Source organism: Sus scrofa, chromosome 14 (assembly GCF_000003025.6).
Source record: "Sus scrofa isolate TJ Tabasco breed Duroc chromosome 14, Sscrofa11.1, whole genome shotgun sequence".
NCBI classification, from domain to species: domain Eukaryota; kingdom Metazoa; phylum Chordata; class Mammalia; order Artiodactyla; family Suidae; genus Sus; species Sus scrofa.
Window position 1 is genome coordinate 90,924,699 of NC_010456.5, and position 23,786 is coordinate 90,948,484.

Here is a 23,786-nt window from a genome sequence, read left to right on the forward strand (position 1 = left end):
GAAGGACACCATTTTACTAAGAGGACCCAGAGCTCTTTGGAGAAATGGTTGATTTCAGGTCATGGGCCAGAAAATCTTCAGGATGAACTTGAAACAGCTTGTGGAGTCAGATCCTGCATTGCTGTGAGCTGTGGTGTAGGTTGTAGACATGGTGTGGCACCCTGGGAGCACTGGATGCTAGGTTCGATCCCTGGCTCGGCATAGTGGGTTAGGGGTCCAGAATTGCTGCAGCTTAGATTGCAACTGTGGCTCAGATCTGATTCCTGGCTAGGACCTCCATATGCTGAGGGGCAGCCAAAATAAATAAATACATAAATACATAAATACATAAATAAAGTAAATTAGGCCACTAAAAGGAGTTTTCTTTTTTGAAAAAAGAAGTCTTGTGTTGGAGTTATCTTGTGGTGCAGTGGGTTAGGGATCTGGCATTGTCACTGCAGTGGTCTGGGTTGTTTCAGTGGTGTGGGTTTGATCCCTGGCCTGGGAACTTACATGTGCCGCAGGTGTGGCCAAAAAAAAAAAAAAAGTCAGGCGTTTATGAACTCTAGCAGCTGAAGATGTTTATCAGCACTTTCTAGGTTATACTGACATAACAATATCCCCAAATCTCGGGAGCCCACAAAAAGAAAGGTTTCTCACTCACTCTGCATATCATCTGTGGATTGTCTTCAGCTCTGCTCTGTGTCTTCTTCATTCTGGCATTAAGGCTGAAGAACAGCCCTTATTTAGGGCCCTTCCATTTTCATGACATGGGCTGCAGTTTATTGAACCATGCAATGGTGTTTAAACATTCCGTTCCTTAGAAAATATGACCTCCTTGGGGCTGAGCAGCTTTTTCAGCCTTTTTTTTTTTGTCCACAGAAGATTGGGGACTTAAGTGTTGTTTCAAGTCTCAAATAGACAGTCACTTTTAATCTCAGCTAGTGGTAATTTTTTTTCAGAACAAATCTCTCAACAATTTATTCAGCTTTTAATTTATTTGATATGTCTGGCGTTGCTGTGGCCGTGGCTGTGGCTGGCAGCTACAGCTCAAATTCAACCCCTAGCCTGGGAACCTCCATACGCTGTGGGTGCGGCCCTAAAAAGACACCCCCCCTAACCCCCCACAACTTTTATTTGCTAATTTTGTCAAGGTTTTGCATTTGTATTAATTAGTGTGTTTTGCCTGTGGTGTGTGTATACGTGATATCTTTGTTATTTTTACTTGGCTATCTCTTAGCCATCTCAAACTCAACATGTTCAAATTAGACTTGTGACCTTTGTCCTCAAGTCAGTTTCTCCATTCCCCCCTATTTCAATACAAGTCACCAACTCATACACAGGAGCTCAAGCCAGAACTACACAAGTAAGCTTCATGTTTTGCCTGTCCCACTCAGCCTGCTATAGTCAATCAACGACCAAGTATTCACATGCTGAGTGTTCATTGTTTCTTCCCTGTGTCAATCGCTTTTCTAAAAACTTTCGTTTCTTTGTTAATATCAACTACATTCTTTGCACTTTCTTCAAGATTGGTCTTTATGTCACTTGTTCAGTTTTCTGTAATGGCAATACTCCTTATTTGTTCTTAATTAGGATCTCATGGTTCTATTTTTATTACAAAATTTTCCTTGTTTTTGTCAGCTCCTATTTTCTCTTGTAACATTGTTTCATTATTCCTTCTTTGATCTCTTGAATATAATCTCCGATGTGTGGTTTCATATTTTCCTTAAAAGTTTTTGTCAAAAACCTTCCTTTGTGCCTAGAATAAAACTTCTTTTGGAGTTCCCACTGTGGGTTAAGTGGGTTAAGAATCCGATTGCAGTGGCTTGGGTCGCAGTGGAAGTGCATGTTCAATCCCTGGCCTGGGAACTTTCATATGCCACAGGTGGGGCCATTTGAAAAAAAACCCAAAACTTCTTTCAAAATATATTAAATATGTCTTTTGTACAGTATGTTCTTTTCCTTAATATTCTGAAAGGAATTTTTGCACTGGTCTTATGCTTTTTCCTCTGAAAATTCAGTTTTGGGTTTACTAGTTTTACTTCATAGTAATTACTATATTACTCCTAATGTTATGACTAATAGTATTATTCCCATATTGAAGGTAATAAAAATATAGGAAAACATAAAATTGGCATATTATGACCTTTTAATTATAAGGAGTATAATCAACATTGAAGATCTACCTTTTTAGAATTTCGATGTATGTATGGACTAAATTTTGTCTCCTCCCTGCCATTAAATTCTTTTTTTTTTCTTTTCCCACTGTACAGCAAGGGGGTCAGGTTATCCTTACATGTATACATTACAATTACATTTTTCCCCCACCCTTTCTTCTGTTGCAACATGAATATCTAGACATAGTTCTCAATGCTATTCAGCAGGATCTCCTTGTAAATCTATTCTAAGTTGTGTCTGATAAGCCCAAGCTCCCGATCCCTCCCACTTCCTCCCCCTCCCATCAGGCAACCACAAGTCTGTTTTCCAAGTCCATGCTTTTCTTTTCTGAGGAGATGTTCATTTGTGTTGGATATTAGATTCCAGTTATAAGTGATATCATATGGTATTTGTCTTTGTCTTTCTGTCTCATTTCACTCAGTATGAGATTCTCTAATTCCATCCATGTTGCTGCAAATGGCATGATGTCATTCTTTTTTATGGCTGAGTAGTATTCCATTGTGTATATATACCACATCTTCCGAATCCAGTCATCTGTCGATGGACATTTGGGTTGTTTCCATGTCCTGGCTATTGTGAATAGTGCTGCAATGAACATGCGGGTGCATGTGTCTCTTTTAAGTAGAGTTTTGTCCGGATAGATGCCCAAGAGTGGGATTGTGGGGTCATATGGAAGTTCTATGTATAGATTTCTAAGGTATCTCCAAACTGTTCTCCATAGTGGCTGTACCAGTTGACATTCCCACCAACAGTGCAGGAGGGTTCCCTTTTCTCCACAACCCCTCCAGCACTTGTTATTTGTGGACTTATTATTGATGGCCGTTCTGACTGGTGTGAGGTGGTACCTCATAGTAGTTTTGACTTGCATTTCTCTAATAATCAGGGATGTTGAGCACTTCTTCATGTGTTTGTTGGCCATCTGTATATCTTCTTTGGAGAAATGTCTATTCAGGTCTTTTGCCCATTTTTCCATTGATTGATTGGTTTTTTTGCTGTTGGGTTGTATAAGTTGTTTATATATTCTAGAGATTAAGCCCTTGTCAGTTGCATCATTTGAAACTATTTTCTCCCATTCTGTAAGTTGTCTTTTTGTTTTCTTTTGGGTTTCCTTTGCTGTGCAGAAGCTTTTCAGTTTGATGAGGTCCCATGGGTTTATTTTTGCTCTAGTTTCTATTGCTTTGGGAGACTGACCTGAGAAAATATTCATGATGTTGATGTCAGAGAGTGTTTTGCCTCTGTTTGATGGTGTCCTGTCGTATATTTAAGTCTTTCAGCCATTTTGAGTTTATTTTTGTGCATGGTGTGAGGGTGTGTTCTAGTTTCATTGCTTTGCATGCAGCTGTCCAGGTTTCCCAGCAATGCTTGCTGAATAGACTTTCTTTTTCCCATTTATGTCTTGCCTCCCTTGTCAAAGATAATTGACCATAGGTGTCAGGGTTTATTTCCGGATTCTCTATTCTGTTCCATTGGTCTGGCTGTCTGTTTTGGTACCAGTACCACACTGTTTTGATGACTGTGGCTTTGTAGTATTTCTTGAAGTCTGGGAGAGTTATGCCTCCTGCTTGGTTTTTGTTTCTCAGGATTGCTTTGGCGATTCTGGGTCTTTTGTTGTTCCATATAAATGTTTGGATTGTTTGTTCTAGTTCTGTGAAAAATATCATGGGTCATTTGATAGGGATTGCATTGAATCTGTAGATTGCTTTGGGTAGTATGGCCATTTTTACAATATTGATTTTCCCAATCCAGGAACATGGAATATCTTTCCATTTCTTTACATCTTCTTTGATTTCTTTGATTAAAGTTTTCTAGCTCTCGGCATATAGGTCCTTTACCTCCTTGGTCAGGTGTATTCCGAGGTATTTGATTTTGTGAGGTACAATTTTAAAAGGTATCGTATTTTTGTATTCCTTTTCTAATGTTTCATTGCTGGTAACAGAAATGCAACTGACTTCTGAATGTTAATCTTATATCCTGCTACTTTGCTGAATTTATTAATCAGTTCAAGTAGTTTTGGGGTTAGGTCCTTAGGGTTTTCTATGTATAGTATCATGTCATCTGCATACAGTGACAGTTTTCTCTCTTCTCTTCCTATATTGATGCCTTTTATTTCTTTTGTTTGTCTAATTGCTGTGGCCAGGACTTCCAAAACTATGTTGAAGAGCAGTGGTGAGAGTGGGCGTCCCTGTCTTGTTCCAGATTTGAGGGAGAAGGCTTTCAGTTTTTCCCCATTGAGTATTATATTTGCTGTGGGTTTATCATAAATGGCTTTGATTATATTCAGGAATGTTCCCTCTATACCCACTTTGCCTGCCATTAAATTCTTTTGTTGAAGCCCTAACCCTCAATGAAGTCTTTTAGGGATAATTAATGTTCAATGAGGTTACAAGAGTGGGGCTCTAATCCGATAGGACTGTGGCCTTATAAGAAGAGGAAGCTCTCTCTCTCTCTCTCTCCCCCTATCTCTTTCTTTTTTGCCACAGGAGGACACACTGAGAAAGTGACCATCTGCAAGTCAGAGAGAGTCCTTATCAGCAAATGGAATTGACTAATTTGATCTTGGACTTCCTGGACTTTAGAATTGTGAGAAAATAGGTTTCTGTTCTTTAAGCTACATAGTCTATGGTATTTTGTATGGCAGCCTTAGTTAAATAATGCAATATACTAAATAACATAACACCAAATTTCATAAGGCAAAACTGTGAGAAATATAAGCATAAATAAATAGATATTTAACTTGTTTCTATTAGAAACAATACAAGAATTAAGAAATATAAAATTTTGCAAAATTAAACAATGGTGATGGGAGAGAAAAACCTCTTTATAGCAGTCATAAAAAATATAAAATAACTAGAAATATACCTGGTAATACATGTGCAAGATTTATATGTCAAAACCCTTTGATTTGTTAAGATATATGAAACAGGACATTAACATGGAAAGACATGGCTAACTCTTAGAGAAGAGAATTAACACTTAAATATGTCTAGGCCTATGTCACAGCCACAGCAACGTGGGATCCAAGCCACATCTGCGACCTACACCACAGCTCACGGCAACGCCGGATCCTTAACCCACTAAGCCAGGCCAGGGATTGAACCCACAACTTCATGGTTCCTAGTCGAATTCATTTCCTTTGCTCCATGATGGGAACTCCACTAAGATTAATTTTGAAACTATACAGGATGATTTTTAAAGTTCACGTAGGGTAAAGATAAGGTAATAGTAAAAAAAATTTGGCAGCTATATTAGAACATATCTTTTAGCTATAATAAATAAAACAGATAAGAAAGCAGAAATAGGCACACATGAATTGAGTCTAAATATAACTGTGGGCATTTGAAGTAAGATCAACCCTGCATTCAAAGCACTTGTGAAAAGATTATTTTTTCAGTAAATGGGTTAGAACAATCTTCCCATTTTAATACTCTCTAGATGAATTGGGATTTTTAAAAATTGTGGTAAAATATACATAACATAAACCTTATCATCATAACCATTTGTAGTTGTGCAATTCAACTACATTTGTAGTTGTGCATTTGTAGTTGTGTCACATTGAGTTTATTCATATTGTTGTGTAACCAATGGTCATCCATCTCCAGAACTTTTTAATCTTTCAAATCTGAAACTTTATACCCATTAAACAATAGCTCTCCATTCTCTTCTCCCTCCAGAACTTGATAACCACAATTTTCCATTCTAAAGGCAAGGAAGTTGGCTACTCTAGGTACATCATATAGGTGGAATTATACAATATTTTTCCCTTTGTGACTGGCTTATTTCACTAAGTGTAATGTCTTTAAGGTTTATCCATGTTGGAACATGTGCCAGAATTACCTTCCTTTTTAAGATGAATAATATTCCATTGTATGTATACACCAAATGTTTATCCATTCATCCATCAGTGAACACTTGGAATGCTTTCAGCTTTTGGCTATTGTGAATAATGCTGCTGTGAATATGGGTGTACAAATATCTGAGTGCCTGATTTTGCTTCTTTTGAGCATATACCCAGAAGTGGAGTTGCTGAATCATATGATAATTCTATGTTAAATTTTTGAGGAACTATTGATTCACAGTTTTTGTTATAAAATATTAGACCTTAAAATTGCTAAGTCAAAGTAGTAAATATTTTTAACATTCTAGAGTTAAGAAGGCTTTTCTTGGCAAGACAGAAAAGCCAAAACTCACAACAGGAAATACTTGTTAATTTGACGACATAAAAAATTCAAACTTTCTGCACACATAGGCACACACATAGATGTACACACAGGGTACAAAAATTATTTGTAATGTGTGGTAGATGAAGAAATCATTTCTTAATATAGCAAGAGCCCATTCAAATAATTGAGAAAAGAATAACCATGTAAATTTAATATATATGAAAAGCTGTTCAACCTCTCTAATTAAAGAAATCGAATATGAAACAAGAACATATTTTTCACTTAGCAAAGATGAAATACCAAAATAGTATGGGTATAGCTATGAAATCATTTCCTTGTTTGGCAATTAGGCAATATCTGTCAAAATCCCTTGTCACAGTAATTTCAATTTTACGCATTTATCTTACATTACTATGTTTAGTCTGCCCTGTAACCATAAATTCCACAGTTGCTTAGTGACAGTTCTATGTTTAAATGCATTCAATGCTTACTATCAGTATTTTTTTTTTAACCACAGCTTCTTCATTTTGAATCCTTTATTTTGATTCATTTCTTAGATGACAGCAATTTTCTGTCAGGTAGGGGTTTTTTTTTGGTTAAAAATAAAATTTTAACGGCTGTATTGAAGTATAACTGACATACAATGAAATGCACATATTTAAACTGTACAGTATGAAAAATTTGGGCACATGTGAAACCATCACCACAAATCAAGATAATCAGCAAACATATTCATCATGCTCAAAAGTTTCCTCGTGCCTTCTCCTAATCATTCCTCACGCCTTCCCCAGGCAACCACTGATCTACTTTCTGCTACTGTAGATTAGTATACATTTTCTGGAATGTTTACGTAGGTGGAATCATGTAGTATTTACCATTTTTTTGTCTGGACTTTTCTTCACTCAGTTTAGTTCATTGAGATGCATCTATGTTATTGCATACATCAATTGTTCATTCTTATTTTTTGAGAACTTTGCAATTGTATATCACTGTTAGTTTCAATTAACATAATTACTATAATTAATAATTATATCAGGTAATATAACTAATTAATATACCCAATATAATTAATTAATAACTAATATAATTAATAATTAACAGTATTGATATAATCATATGAGTATATCACATGTGATGAATATTTCAGGTTTTTTTCCCCAGTGTTTGGCTATTAAAGTAAAGCTGTATGTTATTTGTGGACTTATTATTGATGGCCGTTCTGACTGGTGTGAGGTGGTACCTCATAGTAGTTTTGACTTGCATTTCTCTAATAATCAGGGATGTTGAGCATTTCTTCATGTGTTTATTGGCCATCTGTATATCTTCTTTGGAGAAATGTCTATTCAGGTCTTTTGCCCATTTTTCAATTGGGTTGTTGGCTTTTTTGCTGTTGAGTTGTGTAAGTTTTTTTTTTATATATTTTAGAGATTAAGCCCTTGTCAGATGCATCATTTGATATTATTTTCTCCCATTTTGTAAGTTGTCTTTTGGCTTTTTTTTTTATGGTTTCCTTTGCTGTGCAAAAGCTTTTCAGTTTGGTTAGGTCCCATTGGTTTATTTTTGCTTTTATTTCTGTTGCTTTGTGAGATTGACCTGAGAAGACATTTGTAAGGTTGATATAAGAGAATGTTTTCCCTGTGTTCTCTTCTAGGAGTTTGATGATCTCTTGTCTTACGTTTAATTCTTTCAGCCATTTTGAGTTTGTTTTTGTGCATGGTGTGAGGGTGTGTTCCAGTTTCATTGATTTACATGTGGCTGTCCAGTTTTCCCAGCAACAATTGCTGAAAAGATTGTCTTTTTCCCATTTTATATTCTTGCCTCCTTTGTCGAGGATTAATTGACTGTAGGTATCTGGGTTTATTTCTGGGTTCTCTATTCTGTTCCATTGGTCTGTTTTGGTACCAGTACCACACTACCTTGATGACTGTGGTTTTGTAATATTGCCTGAAGTCTGGGAGCGTCATGTCTTCTGCTTGGTTTTTGTTCCTCAAGATTGCTTTGGCAATTCTGGGTCTTTTGTGGTTCCACATAAATTTTTGTATTGTTTGTTCTAGTTCTGTGAAAAATGTCATGGGTAATTTGATGGGGATTGCATTGAATCTGTAGATTGCTTTGGGTAGTATGGCCATTTTTATGATATTAATTTTTCCAAACCAGGAGCATGGACTGTCTTTCCATTTCTTTGAATCCTCTTTAATTTCCCTGATTAATGTTTTATAGTTCTTGGCATATAAGTCCTTTACCTCCTTGGTCGGGTGTATTCCCAGGTATTTGATTTTTTGGGGTGCAATTTTAAAAGATATTGTATTTTGGTATTCCTTTTGTAATATTTCGTTATTAGCATACAGAATGAAATGCAACTGATTTCTGAAGGTTAATCTTATATCCTGCTACTTTGCTTAATTTGTTGATCAGTTCAAGTAGTTTTGGGGTTAAGTCCTTAGGGTTTTCTAGGTATAGTATCATGTCATCTGCATTCAGTGACGATTTTACTTCTGCTCTTTCAATTTGGATACCTTTAATTTTTTTTTGTCTGATTGCTGTGGCTAGGACTTCCAATACTATGTTGAATAAAAGTGGTGATAGCGGGTATCCTGTCTTGTTCCAGATTTTAGCAGGAAGGCTTTCAGCTTTTCTCCATTGAGTGTTATATTTGCTGTGGGTTTGTCATAAATGACTTTTATTATGTTAATGTATATTCCCTATATATTCACTTTGGTAAGAGTTATTTTCATGAATGGATGTTGGACTTTGTCAAATGCTTTTCCTGCATCTATTGAGATGATCATGTGGTTTTTGACTTTTGTTAATGTGGTGTATGATGTTGATTGATTTGCATTTGTTGTATCATCCTTATAAACCTGGGATGAATCCCACATGGTTATGGTGTATGATCTTTTTGTATGTTGTTGGATTCGGTTTGCTAAAATTTTGCTGAGAATTTTTGTGTCTATATTCATCAAAGATATTGGCCTATAGTTTTCTTTTTTGGTGTTATCTTTGTCTGGTTTTGGTATTTTGTAGTTTTTGATGTTTATCTATTGCACGACTTTTGTCAGATTTATTTCTGTGTACTTAATATATTTAGAACAAAATGATTAATTTCAATTTCTAATTGTTCATGCTAGCATACAGAAATATAGTTGGTTTCTATATATTGATCTTGTACTTGCAATACCCCTAAACACTGTTTTAGCATTTTTTTAATAATTCATAAGATCGTTTACATATACAGTGAGGTTTTCTGTGAAAGCACATATATCCTTGTCTTTTTTCTGGTCTTCAGAGGAAAGCATTCAGTATTTCACTGTTAAGTGTGATATTGGCTGCAGGATTTTTGTGGAAGTCTTTTACCAGATTGAGGATGTCTCCTTCTAGTCCTGGTTTGCTGAGGGTTTTCATCATCAATAGATATTGTATGTTGAATCATGTCAATTTTTTTCTGCCTCTATGAAATAATCATATGGTTTTTCTTTTTTAATTTGTTTATATGGTGAACATTGATTAATTTTTTTTCTTTTTCTTTTTCTTTTTTGGCTGCACTCATGACATGTGGAAGTTCCTGGGGCAGGGATGCAACCTGCGTGACAGCAGTAACCTGAACTGCTGCAGTGACAACACTGGATCCTTAACCCTCTGTGCCATGAGGGAATGCCTGATTAATTCTCATATGTTAGAGTGCATTTCTGGAATAAACCCCACCTGGTCATGATGTAGTATCCTTTTTATATGTTGTTGGGATTTGACTGACTAAACTTTTACTTCAGATTTTTTGTATCTACGGTCATAAATGATAATGGTCTATAATTTTTTTTTTTTTTGTAATGTCTTTGTCTGATTTTGGCCCTAGGGTTATGCTGTTCTCGCATGATGAATTGGGAACTATTTCCTCATATTGAATTTCCAAGAGGAGTTTGTATTGAATTGGCATTATTTTTCCTTAAGTTATCAGTGAGGACTTCTGGGTCAAGAGTTTTCTGTGGCAAACTTTTTAATCTCCAAATTCAATTTAATATATATTGGATATTCAGCTTATCTATTTCTTCTTAAGTGATCTTTGGAAGTTTGTATCTTTTAGTGAGCTTATCCTTTTCATCTAAGTTGCCAAATTTATTGGCATAAAATTTTCACCCTATTTCTTTATTATCCTTTGAATATCTCTAGACTCTGTAGTGCTATCCCTCTTTCATTCCTGATATTGGTAATCTGTGTCTTCTCTCTAATTATATTGACTAAAGTATTATTACATTGACTGGAGGATTATCAATTTTATTGATTTTTTTTCAAATTAAGTCTTTTTAAATAGATTGTCCTCTATTTTTTGTTTTTAATTTTATTGATATTTGCTCTTGGCTTGAATATTTCCTTTTTTCTCCCACTTTGGGTTTAATGAGCTCCTTTTGTTAGTTCTAAAAAAGTGAGTCTAAGATAAATTTTTTGAGAGCTTCTTTTATTAATACGTGCATTCAGTGCTATATGCATTTCTTTGAATTTACATTTCACAATTTAATATATTTGATTCATACTCATTCAGTTAAGAATATTTCCTAGTTTCTCTTTTGGTTTCCTCCTTGTTCATGTGTTATGACCATTTTGACAATGTCAATTCTTCCAATCCAGAAGCACAGGGTATATTTCCATTTATGTGTATCAGCTTCATTTTCCTTCATCAGTTTTTTTTTTTTTTTCAGGTAATTAGTCTTTGACTTCCTTGGTGAAGTTTATTTCTAGGTATTTTATTCTTTTGATGTGATTAAAAATTTTATGCTTTCTTTTACTGACAGTTCATTAACAGTGTTCAGAAATTCTACAGATTTCTGTATATTAATTTTATATTCTGCAATTTTGTTGAATCTGTTCATTTGTTCTAATAGTTTGTTAGTGAGAGACTTTAGGGTTTTCTATGTAAAATATCATGTCATCTGCAAATAATTAGAGTATTACCTTTTGTTTTCTATTTTGGATGCCTTTTTTCTTCTTTTTCTTGTCTACTGATGTAACTAGGACTTTAGTACTGTGTTGAATATAAATGGCAAGAGTGGGCATACTTATTTTGTTCCTGATTTTAAAGGAAAGGCTTTCAGTTTTTCACCACTGAGTATGATGTTGGCTGTGGGTTTGTCATAAATGGGCTTTATTATCTTGAGATATGTTCCCTCTGTACCACTTTGATGAGAATTTTTATCATGAATAGGTGTTGAATTTTGTCAAATTCTTTTTCTGTGTCTATTGAGATGATCATGAATTTTTATCCTTCCTATTGTTAATATGCTGTATAATATTGATTTGAGAATATTGAACCATCCTCGTGACTCTGGAATAAATCCTACTTGGCTGTGATGTATGATCCTTTTTATATATTTTTGAATTCAGTTAGCTAATGTTTTGTTGAGGATTTTTGCATCTCTTTTTCATCAAAGAAACTGTCCTATAATTTGCCCTTTTTGTAGTGACTTTGTCTGGTTTTGGTGTCAAGGTAATGGTGAATGAATTGGGGAGTGTTCTGTTCTCTTCAATTGTTTGGAATAGTTTGAGAAGGAGAGGTATTTGTTATTCATATGTTTGATAGAACTCCCCTGTCTGGTCCTGGACTTTTGTTTGCAGGGAGTTTTTTAAATTATGAATTTAATTTCACTGCTAGTGATTGGTCTGTTCAAGTTGTCTTTTTCTTCTTGATTCAGTTTTGGAAGGTTGTATATTTCTAGAGATTTTTTGTTTCTTCCAGGTTATTCAGTTTGTTGGCATATAACCATTAGTGGTAGTCTCTTAAGATTTTTAAATAATTCTGTGGTATTTGTCATTATTTCTCCTCATTTATTTCTTATGTTGTGTATTTGGGTCTTCTCTCTTTTCCTGTTGGTGCACCTGGCTAAAGGTTTATCAATTTTAACTTTGCAAAAAATCAGATCTTGGTTTCATCAATCTTTTCTATTGTATTTTATTTCTTTCCACCCTGATATTTTTTATTTCCTTCCTTCTGCTTTGTTTGTTCTTTCTCTAATTTCTTTGAATGGTATGTCAGGTTGTTGAAGACCTTTCTTGGTTTTTGAGATAAGCTTGTATCACCATAAATTTGACTTTTAGCATTGCTTTTGCTGCATTCTATAGATTTTGGAAAGTTGTGCTTTTATTTTTATTTGTCTCAAGGTATATTCTGATTTCCTCTTGGACCTTTTCATTGAATTTCCTGTTTCTTTGTATAATTTGTAATTTTTGCTTGGAAACTGAACATTTTAGATAATATATATATCCACACTGAATACTGCTCCTCTTGCCCCAGGGTTGTTATTTCTCTTTGCTTGTTTGTTTAGTGACTGGCTGGACCATATTATTGAAGTCTGTTTCCTCCCCACAGAGTTAAGTCTCAGGAAAGCACAGCACTGAGTATGCCCACAGCAACCCTGGGATGACAATAATACTGTTAGGACTTTCTCTGATCACACCCAGCTGTGGAAGTCCACAGCAAGCCGCCAGCTGTATTGTTTTGGACAATGCCCTGGGCTATAAATGCCTCTACAAATGAATTTAATAAAATTGTGGTTCCTTGAAAGGGACTGTTTCCAAGGTCAAATATTTGTATTGGTTCTCCCCTGTGAACTAGTTGGCCCAAATCTAGGCTATATCTTTATTTCATCTGTGAATCTGCCCCCAGTTGAGTAACAGAACATCCACTATTCTTGACTTAGAGTGTCCTAGGTTTTAATGTTGATTGGATTTAAATTTACCATCTTTCTGTTTGCTTTCTCTTTGTCTCATCTTTTGTTCCTGTTTTTCTCATTTTATGCGTTTGTTTGCACTTTATCACAATGAATCCCAAGTGCTATTATACCGTTTAATGTATAGTATGAGAACTTTACAGTAACATTCTTTCATTTCTTCCCAGGTAGCTTTTGTGTCGTTGTCATCATTTGTTTTACTTTTAAATATGTTGTAAATCTCACAAAACTGTTATTTTTCTTTAACCAGTGTAGTATCTTTTAAAGAAATTTAAATAACAAGAAATAAAGTATCACTTTCATTCCCAGAGTTGTCAGTTCTGGTAATCTTCATTCCTTTCAGTGAGTCTAGTTTTCCATCTGGTAAAATTTTCCTTGTCTTTAAAGATTTCCTTTAACATTTCTTGTTGTGTGTATCTGCTGGCTGATTCCTTTTCTTTTATAGTTCTGAAATATTTTTCACTTTTATTTTTGAAAGGTATTTTTACTGGATATATAAAATTCTGCATTGACATTTTTTTCCTTCCAGTACTTTAAAGATGTTTCTCCACTATCTTCTAGCTTGCATTAATTCTATACAAAGTATTCTGTGTTTATGTTTATCTCTGTACTTAATGTCTTTTTTACCTTAGCTATATTTAAGATTGTTCTATCACTAGTTTTAAACATGTTTTGGTGTGTCTTGGTGTAATTTTGTCATTGTTTATTTTGCTTTGGGTTTATTAAACTTGTTAGGTCTGCGACTTTATATCTTTAATTAAATTTGGAAAAATTTTAGCCATTATTAATTCAAACATTTTTATGTTCTACTCCACTCCTTACTTACTTTTGAGTTAAGTCATATATATTAGGGTATTTGAAATTGTTTTATAACTCGCTGATGCAATAATCTTATTTTTTCTCCATCTATTCTTAATTTGGGAAGGCTTTACTGCCATTTTTTTTCAATTCACTGATCTTTTCTTCCTATGATCTCTCCCATGCTGCTAATTCCATTAAGTATATTTTTAATTTCAGACATTGTAATTTATATCTCTAGAAATTCAATTTGAATCTTTTTAATAATACCTTCTTTGTCTCCATATAGTATAGTTTTATCTAGCTTCTTGGACATATGGAATATAGTTATAACTGTTTAATATCCTTGTCTACTAATTCTATCATTTTTCTCATTTCTGGACTGGTTTTGATTCATTTTCCTCACTGTGGGTATATTTCCCTACTTCTTTGCATGTCTGGTATGCAGATTATGATTATATGGACATCTTAAAAATAATTATGTTTAATATTTTGTTCTAGGGAAAAACAAGTCTGCCTTGATTCTCTGCTGGTTTCTCATAGAACCTTCGCAGAGGACAGGATTCAATAAAGATTGTGGATAAAAATCTAGAAACGTTGAAATGGGGATGAATTTCCGATAGGATGGAATTCCTCTTCTCGGGAAGATGTGAGGCAAGGACAGTAGTTGTGTATGAAGGAAAAGTAGAAGAGGAAGGATTTGAAGAGTATGAAATGTGCTCAGGGCTACAGCTGGGTAATGAGGAATCAACCAAAAATCAATAATTGTATTGTGTTAATAGCTGGTCCTATCTGAGGTTAGGTAGGGGTATTGCCCAGGCAGGACTCCTCATGCCATTCTGTAGATCACTAAATTTGCATAGGTTTCTAAGTATATTCTTGATCAGAAAGCCTCCCCTGGAGTTCCCATTGTGGTGCAGGGGAAACGAATCTGACTAGTATCCATGAGAATGCAGGTTTGATCCCTGGCCTCTATCAGTGGGTCGGGGATTTCACATTGCTCTGCACCCGTGGTGTTGGCAGGTAGGCAGGTCTGATTTGACCCCAGCCTGGGAACCTCAATATGCCATGAGTGCATCCCTAAAAAGCCTCCCTGTCTGCTTTGTGTCATAGCACGGACCCTACTCTCTTAGTCATACATGCCACACTTCTTCTAGGCACTCTGCTCAATCAAATGGCAACTTTTGTGGGTTGTGCTTAACGTTTCAAAGTCGCATCTCTCTGGAATTCTTTCTGGATACTATATAAACATATTAGAACTCCTGCATTCATTTTCTTAATTTCCTGAAAGTTAAAACTTTCAGTGTTGCTCTTTTACCTCTCTATTTCTTTCATCTTCCTTTCACCTTTCCCCTTCTTTCTGTATAAATAATCATTACTCTTTCCTTTTTTGAATTTTTCTTTAGAGAGTAACAAAATTCATTCTGACTGCTAGTCTGATTTGTAAATCTACTATCTTTAGTTTCCTCTTGCATATCTATGGCAACTGTTAATTTTTTTTTACAAAAAGTTATTCTCCCTTTTTTCCGTACATATGACTTCCCAACTTGGCTACATTTTCTAGCTTCTTTTGCAGTTTGATAAGGCAATGTTACTAAATTTTTGCCAGTAGAATGTGAGCAGAAATTATATGTGGGACATCTGCCTCACTTGCTTAACATAAATTGCTTTCCCTGAGCCTCCTGACTCTTCTTGACTACAAGCTGAAATACGGAGGTTACGGCAACTTTCATTATGGCAAAGAGAATAACAGCCTAGGGCTTCAAGAAATATTGATTTAGGAGAAACCTGGGTTTCTTAATGATTTAATGGAGCAAAACTACCCCAGCAATCTGGAAACAACTCCATCACTTATGCATACCTTCAAATTATTGAGTGAAAGAGAAAAGATTAAGTCACCACACACTTTGGTTTCTTCATTATAGCAGTTTAGCCCTTAACCTAACTAATACACATTTATTCCTGAATGGTAACATATCAGTAACGTCACAAGAAAGGAATTCTTTGTTGATGTAGCTTTTCTTTTGTTGGAAAAAAGATCACCTACTTGGACTTAATACTGCCAAGCCAGAATTTTTCTGTGTAACTGTTTGTACTGATGACTCATCCATAGTAACAACTTACATGATATCTAAAATGGTTTCATATATATCATATTTTTAATTCAAAGAAACATCTTGATAGTAGATATAGTTATTCTCATTCTATAGATTAAACTCAGAGAGGTTATGAGACAAATTCACATAGCCCCTTATACCAGGATCAGATCTCAAAGTCATTTGTGAACTATTTAGTTTAGAGCTTGTTCCAGGTATATCATGGTATGTATAGAATTAGAACTCTCCAAGTGCCTTTTAATAATAAACCCACTTAACTCTCCAACCTAACTAATCAGCCACTTAACCAACAATTATGTGTTAAGTGCTGGTCACATTCAGGGAACTTTCATAGGATGGCAGGTAATAGACATCCAGCCTGTTTTCTGACTGCTAACTAATACAGAAGAACATATATACATAAATATGTGCCAAATTGGAGAAAGAGAACATAAAATATTGTCAGACCCTTTTCATGTATTAGGTACTGTTGTAAGCCTTATATTATCATAATTAAGTCCTGGAGTGGTTAAGAGACTTGCTCAAAGTCACACAACCAGTAGCCTTCAGGGTTGGGACTTGACCCTGGGTCTAGAAAGACTCTAAAGCCTATATTATTACTACTGAAGCATGGTGGGGGAACTCCTGAATGTGACAAAGATCCAGCAAAGAGTGATTATTTCCCTCTTGGTAGAGGACATAGAGTTAGATCTGGTGGAATTTGGATAGGGAGAGAGAATATGGGGATAGGGGAAGTGAAGAGAGGTTGGTAAGGGAGCCAAGTGTGAGTGAGGGCTAGTGAGGGGCCAGCTCTGCTGGTAGGGGTGTTTAATGCAAGGGAGCATGGGGATGTTTGCTTCATGCCTCTAGTCTCCCAAGGAGTCAGACTAGAAATGCTCGCTGCCCGCCCATACCCTCTCCCCAGTCTATATGTGTGAGCACATTATTCTGAACACCAGAATATGAGTCTGTGGTGCCCCAGATTCTATGAACTGGGAGACATGTTTGATTCTGCCCCTGCTCAGGCTCACAGCCCTTTCTGTACCTTTGGATCTGAAGTCTGAATTGGTCTTTGTGTGAACACCAGTGACAGCCAAGTACCCAGCAAAGAAACACCTGATTTAATTGCTCCTTCAGGGTCCACTTAGAGTAATAGCTGTGAACATCTCTCCCAAGTGTCTTCTACAGGCAGTGACAAACTTTGCTAATGAATCACAAAATCTTGCCAAGGTCAGCTTAAATAGGGGAAGAAATCTTTCATCCTGTCTAGATCGATTTTGTCTTACAATGCATACTGCCCCAATGTGACTATGTTTCCATCCTCAGTTGTGGTATACAGAGAAAGAGAGGCTATACTTAAAATCCACAAAAGTGAAAGAATTTTTTTCAAGGTAATTAACAGGTTTTTTTTTTTTTTTTTGTCTTTTTGCCATTTCTTGGGCCGCTCTCGCGGCATATGGAGGTTCCCAGGCTAGGGGTCTAATCGGAGCTGTAGCTGCTGGCCTACATCACAGCCACAGCTACGCGGGATCCGAGACAGCAATGCCAGATCCTTAACCCACTGAAAAAGGCCAGGGATGGAACCTGCAACCTCATGGTTCCTAGTTGGATTCGTTAACCACTGAGCCACAACGGGAACTCCAAGATAATTAAGCTCTGAAGGTGGTTCATCCTACTCAAAACTGTAAGTTTGCATAATCTGGATCATTAACTGTATAAAAGAACTGATATTTTTTGTTTAGCTGACCCAGAGTCAGTAACATTTTTGGGCTTCTCACTGAGTATTATTACTGTTTAATCTGTAAATGAAATAATGGAGCAAATAGGATTCTAAAACTGGTTATGTGTTTAAGGTTGCATTCCACACCTCAATCATAATAAATTTCATAGAAATGGTTGATTTTTCTTTTTCTTGATTTTTGCTTTGACATTTGATAAGGTTAGATTCAATAAGGCAACAAACAAATTACACTGCAAGGAATTCCAGACTGGAATCCCAAATCCCTGGACTAGATATTAACTTTGCCACTAATACTCACTGTGACTAGGATAAGTCACTTAGATGCCTTTGTAGTTTTACAATAAATAGGCTGGACTGGGTCATCTTCGAACCATCTTTCGTATTTAAACCTGAACATATTAGATTTTTGCATTTTCTGATTTTTAGTTTTCTGTTCTTGGAATATATTTTCAATAGGAATATTTATCTTCACATATAATAGAAGGACATTGGATTCATCACATGGCGTCTGTGAAAATCTTCAGACCCCTTCAGAGATGAAAGTAGTGGCAGTAGTCAACTTATCCATTATTAATTCAATGTCTTAAAACAGTAATAATTCTCCATTTGTGAAATTAAGGCCAATAAATTGAAACTAAGACAAAAATTCACTAAAAATAAATTGTCTTCCACAGAAAATTCAGTCTATTTGTGTGTGTGTGAAAAACTCAATAAAATGAACATTTTAATTTCAGGGATTTTTGAGGACACTGAATGCTGTTTCTTTAAAGTGATTAAATCAGCCAAGACACCTTTTCATTTCCTCTGAAATCTGAATGCCAAATGATCTGGTAAGTGTGGAAATAACTACTGTTTAAATGTCCTATCATCTTGCATGTGGGGAGTCATGTTGTCTGAATATAAATGTGTTAAAACTTGGCAATTGGTACCTGAAAGTTTTTTTCCCTGTCACGTCTTTGTAATAGTCTTGTGATGCTTAAGAATTTAACGCCAGTGCTCCCCAAACCTTGGGAAAGAAAGATCTGTGTTATTTTCAGAAGAAGAAATGACCAGCTAAGGCCCAACAGAGATTTCAAGGTCATTCTTACAGAGAGAGTCTTGGTGTCTTGACTGCCTAACCTCCCTGTTGATTAGCTGGATGGGGAAGATGTCCACCTGCCCTGAAAATTATAGTGAGAGGGTAGTTATATGAGGGGTAATATGTGAATTGGTTTGATGAAACTTCCTTGTGCTCAGTATCTGTTCAAAACTTCCATTTGGGTTATAGTTCATTTAATATTTTAAATCCTCACTCTGGAGTTGAGCTAAGAGAAGGACCAGGTTTAAGGTTTCCTTCATAATAGGTACTCTTGGTGCTCCAGTAATGGTATATGATAGGGCTGCTCCTGCTTGGTGTTTAATGATGGACATGTCTGTCTCCTCCTAGGTATGGCCACAGTGATATGAGTCTCTGGTTTGTAATTCATACCGTGTGTGGAGTGACTAAAAGTGATAACTAAAGGCGTCAGAGTGGTTAGAATCCTAGGGAGGATATTAGTGGTAAATGCAGAAATCTTAGATGGAGACATACATGGGAGCAAATCTGTTCTCTTCCTTTTCAGCCTGCCTCAGCTTTTCATCCTCATAGGAGTGCCTAGACTTAAACAGGAATCACTCACCAGATGGGTGAGAAGCAGAGTACAAAGGAGGAAATCACATCTCCAGATCCCCCACACAAACTGGGAAAAAGTAATATTCATTATTGTTGTCCCAAATAAAAAAGGAAATAAGCTGAAGCACACTGTATTTATTACATCCACCAAACTGATTAGCTGACCTGATACGTTGTTGCAGGGAAAATATAGATGGAGCTCCACCATTTGCATCCACTTTGAACAGACTCTACACTAACATAGGTTATTGCTCTGAGTCAGAGGAATTTTATGCTCTTCTATTCAAGAATAGTCTTCACCTTACAGAGTTGTGATATGGTCCAATTTTAGGTGAACTTTGACTAAATCATTTAATGCTTGAGAGGTAATTAACTTTTTTTGAAGTTTGACAAAACACAGAATTCTAAGTTGAATGTGAGCATATACCTTAAATTAACTATTTTCATGAATAAAGAGTTGAAAAGAAGGAAAAAAGTAAATGTGGCACCATGCTGATTTCATCTTAAGCAATACAGAATGCGTACACTGACTTGAGAATAGAAAAGGACTCTGCTTTTATTTGTAGTAGACTATTCTTTAGCGCTATTTCAGCAAACATATTTGAGGGCCCACCCATTCCATATCAGGCACTGGGGCTAAGTGCCAAAGAGGAATTCTGAAAGAGAAGTGAGGCAAATATACTAACCTTAGGGAGAGAGTTGGGTACCATGATCACAAGGTGACTTGTCGTGAGTTCTAGGATAGAAGTCAGTACGGTATCCTGAAAAGCCACAAAGGAGAGAGTGCTCCTTTCTCTTTAAGGAAGGGATGTCAGAAAAGGGTAGGAGGCTGATAATCAACCTGGTTCATGAGAATTACATTCCTGGTTGAATAGAATGTAAGAATGAAGCCACAAAAGCCTGGCATGGCTCATGCATTCTGGGTGTGGTGGAAGTTTTGGCTCTGAGGAGCAGGATGAGTGGGAGGATATTGGCAGGAGAGGAGGTGGATTCCATGAGTAGCAGATGGGAGCCTTTGTTCTGTCAGCAATGGGAGCTAATGGAAGAATTATTAGAAGGAGAATTACATGATAGATCTGCCTTTAGAAAGGCTTTTAATTGGAAAAATCAGAAAATACAGAGCAGCAAAAACAAGGACATGAAATCGACTATAGTCCACCCCCACTCTTCAAATTCTAGTCTATCACTTACCAGTGTTTTTTTTTTTACAGGTACATATACAAACGTGCTTTTTTTAAAAACTCAAAATGAGATGCTGTTACACACACTAGTTTTTAATTTTCGTAAACATCAGTAAAACACCTCTAAAGCATCATTTTGATAAGCACACATCAATATATCATATCAATACATCATATATACTCACCTTTACGAGTATAGCTTACTTTTGGAGTTCCCGTTGTGGTTTAGCAGGTTATTAACCCAAGTAGTATCCATAAGTGTGGGTTTGATCCCTGTTTCACTCAGTGGGTTAAGGATCTGGCTTTGCTGTGAGCTGTGGTGTAGGACACAGACATGACTCAGATCCTGTGTTGCTGTTGCTGTGGCTGTGGCGTAGGCGGATGTCTGCAGCTCTGATTCGACCCCTAGCCTGGCATCTTCCATATGCCACAAGTGTGGCCCTAAAAAGAAAAAAAAAGTATAGGTTACTTTTAAATTTGATGCCAACTTGAAGATGCTTCTAATTGTTCCCTTAGGATAAATTCTTAGAAATGAAAGTTCTGGCTCAAATGGAATATGATTTTTAAAAGGTTTACATCATGGCACCCTTTCTAATGTTAGCCAATACCCTGCTTTTCTAACTTGACCAAATCATGGCTGATAAAGAGTGGGTTGTTGATTTAACTCGCATTTCTTTGTGGTTGAATGATGCCTGATGAGTTCAATTGGCCATTTGTACCTACCTTTATGAACTGAATGTTCATATCCTTTGCCAGTTGTCATATTTGTGTATTTATCTTGATTAATGAGTCCTAATACATCTATATAATATCGCTAATGCCATGGCATCAGGTGTGAAGGAAACATGGTAGCAGCCTTCCTTAGGACACCTCTTGTTTCTCTCTCTAGCCCCCAAATCACATGAAGCTGTGGGTGGAGATATCACCTGATAGTCCCAGAAACCCCTCTCAGCCTGAGGACCATGAATAACCAGACTTTGGTAACAGAGTTCATCCTGCAGGGCTTTTCAGAGCACCCAGAATACTGTGTGCTTCTATTCGGCTGTTTCCTCTCCCTATACTCTGTAGCACTCATAGGTAATATCCTCATCATTTTGGGCATCACCTTCAATCGTGGGCTGCATACCCCCATGTACTTTTTTCTCTTCAACTTGGCTACTATGGACATTATCTGCACCTCTTCCATCATGCCCAAAGCACTGGAGGGTCTAGTTACAGAGGAGAGCTCCATCTCCTATGGTGGCTGCATGGCCCAGCTTTATTTCCTCACCTGGGCTGCATCCTCGGAGCTGCTCCTCCTCACAGTCATGGCCTATGACCGGTATGCAGCCATCTGCCACCCCCTGCATTACAGCACCTTAATGAGCAAGGCATTCTGCAGCATGTTGGCCATAGGTGTGTGGGTGCTCTGTGCTTTCAACACGGCTATCCACACAGGGCTGATGCTGCGCTTGAAATTCTGTGGCCCCAACATTATCACCCATTTCTTCTGTGAGGTCCCTCCTCTGTTACTTCTCTCCTGTAGCTCCACCTATGTGAACAGCATCATGATTGTCCTGGCTGATGCCTTTTATGGCATGTTGAACTTCCTGATGACCATTGTGTCCTATGGGTTCATCATCTCCAGCATCCTAAAGATGCGGACTGCTGAGGGGAAGAAGAAAGCCTTTTCCACCTGCTCTTCCCACCTCATTGTGGTGTGCATGTATTACACTGCCGTCTTCTACGCCTACATAAGCCCTGTCTCCAGCTACAGTGCGGAGAAGAGCAAGTTGGCTGGTGTGCTGTACACCATATTGAGCCCTACTCTCAACCCCCTCATCTATACTTTGAGAAACCAGGAAGTCAAAGCAGCCCTCAGGAAACTTTTCCCCTTCTTCAGACATTAATTTGTGTCTTTTGAAGCTCTTCTTGGAGACTGCAGTTTAAGTGGGAATTGACCTTTCTATGAAGGGTCTGATGAGCAAGTTTCTGGACTGGAAGGTAAGTAAACCTGTCTCTTCTACCCAGAAGAAAAGATGAGTTTGGAATTATGGTGCCCTGAGGCTGGCTGATGTGAGCCTGTGAGACCCCATTGTGATGTCAATGCTAAGCTATCAGGGAAACAAAGCTCTCTAGGAGAAGAGAAGGCTTCTTGAGTTTTAGACTTACAGCTATATGGAAGTGTTTTTCTGTTTTCTTTTTCTTTTGTCTGTATAACATTCAGATTGTAAATCCTGAAACCACATCTAGCATTTAGGTGTGTGAGCCTGAAAAGAGTTAAGCAGGAGATGTGGACTTTATAGCACTTGGGGGATTGCCAGACTGAAGAATTTCTTTAAGGTGACCACTGGCCCCTAAGAAACCCTCTTCTATCTCACCTCATGTTCCCTCTGGAGCCAGTTAGCCTTCAAAAAAAATTTTCTGATTCTAATGAAAACTGTTGTTTCTGTCTTTCTCTTTTCTTATCACTAACACTCAAGGTAAAATGCATTATTAAGATAGTTTGTTCTAACAGCTTTTTTGAGGTATAACTGATATATAAAAACTGCACAATTTTTTTTTTCTTTTTGTCTTTTTGAGGCCACACCCCCAGCATATGGAAGTTCCCAGGCTAGGGGCCAAATCAGAGCTGTAGCTGCCAACCCACACCACAGCCACAGCATCGCATGATCCAAGCCGCATCTGCCACCTACACCACAGCTCATGGCAAAGCCAGATCCTTAACTCACTGAGTGAGGCCAGGGATTGAACCTGCATTGTCATGGATACTAGTCGGATTCTTAACCTGCTGCACCACAATGGAAACTCCTCCAAACTGGACGTATTTAATGAATGCAGTTTGATGAGTGTGATGTCTGCAATAACTACTTTGTTTTGAATGCAGAAATTGCAACCTTAAAACCTGAAGTGTTGCCTATGCATTTAGAAAAATGCCTGAGGTTTCTTACCCCTCCTTTACTTTGTTCTCAAATCACGAATATCTTTCCTACCTTGTTCACCTGGAGTGGGGACAACTGCTATGATTTAGCTCTAAATATTACTCAGCACCTCAAGAAGGCAATGCTGTCCTCCCATTGTTTCAGAAAACAACTGAGTGGACAATCCTCCATGTCTAACTGGACTGAAAAATTTATTCTCTTTATCATGACCCACTAAAGATGACAGAAGCTAGTCGTGAGTGTTGAACCAAATCTTTGGGATTGAAGAAAAATGCATATTGTTTACCACTGCAGATAGAAACTGAGGGTAGCATTTGGTATTTATTTCAAAGGAATGGGTTGTCCATGGTTCTTCATCCCATATT

General features: G+C 36.9%; 2 protein-coding genes across 3 annotated transcripts in view; both read left to right on the forward strand.

Moving 5' to 3' along the window:
• LOC100152956 (olfactory receptor 6C74-like) overlaps nt 1-23,786 on the forward strand; it is a 78,298-nt gene that overhangs the window by 17,533 nt on the left and 36,979 nt on the right. For both annotated transcript variants that reach the window (XM_021073091.1, XM_013983472.2), the window contains exon 2: nt 18,403-18,498. Coding sequence is in view for 1 of the 2 variants with exons in the window: in XM_013983472.2 (XP_013838926.1) it covers nt 18,491-18,498 (8 nt within the window). In the remaining variant the exon portion in view is untranslated. The remainder of the gene's footprint in view (nt 1-18,402; nt 18,499-23,786) is intronic.
• Nucleotides 21,402-23,061, forward strand: LOC100153775 (olfactory receptor 13A1). The gene is given in 2 exon segments (XM_013983474.2): nt 21,402-21,419; nt 21,421-23,061. Coding segments are annotated over 2 exon segments (987 nt in total). The 3' UTR covers nt 22,390-23,061.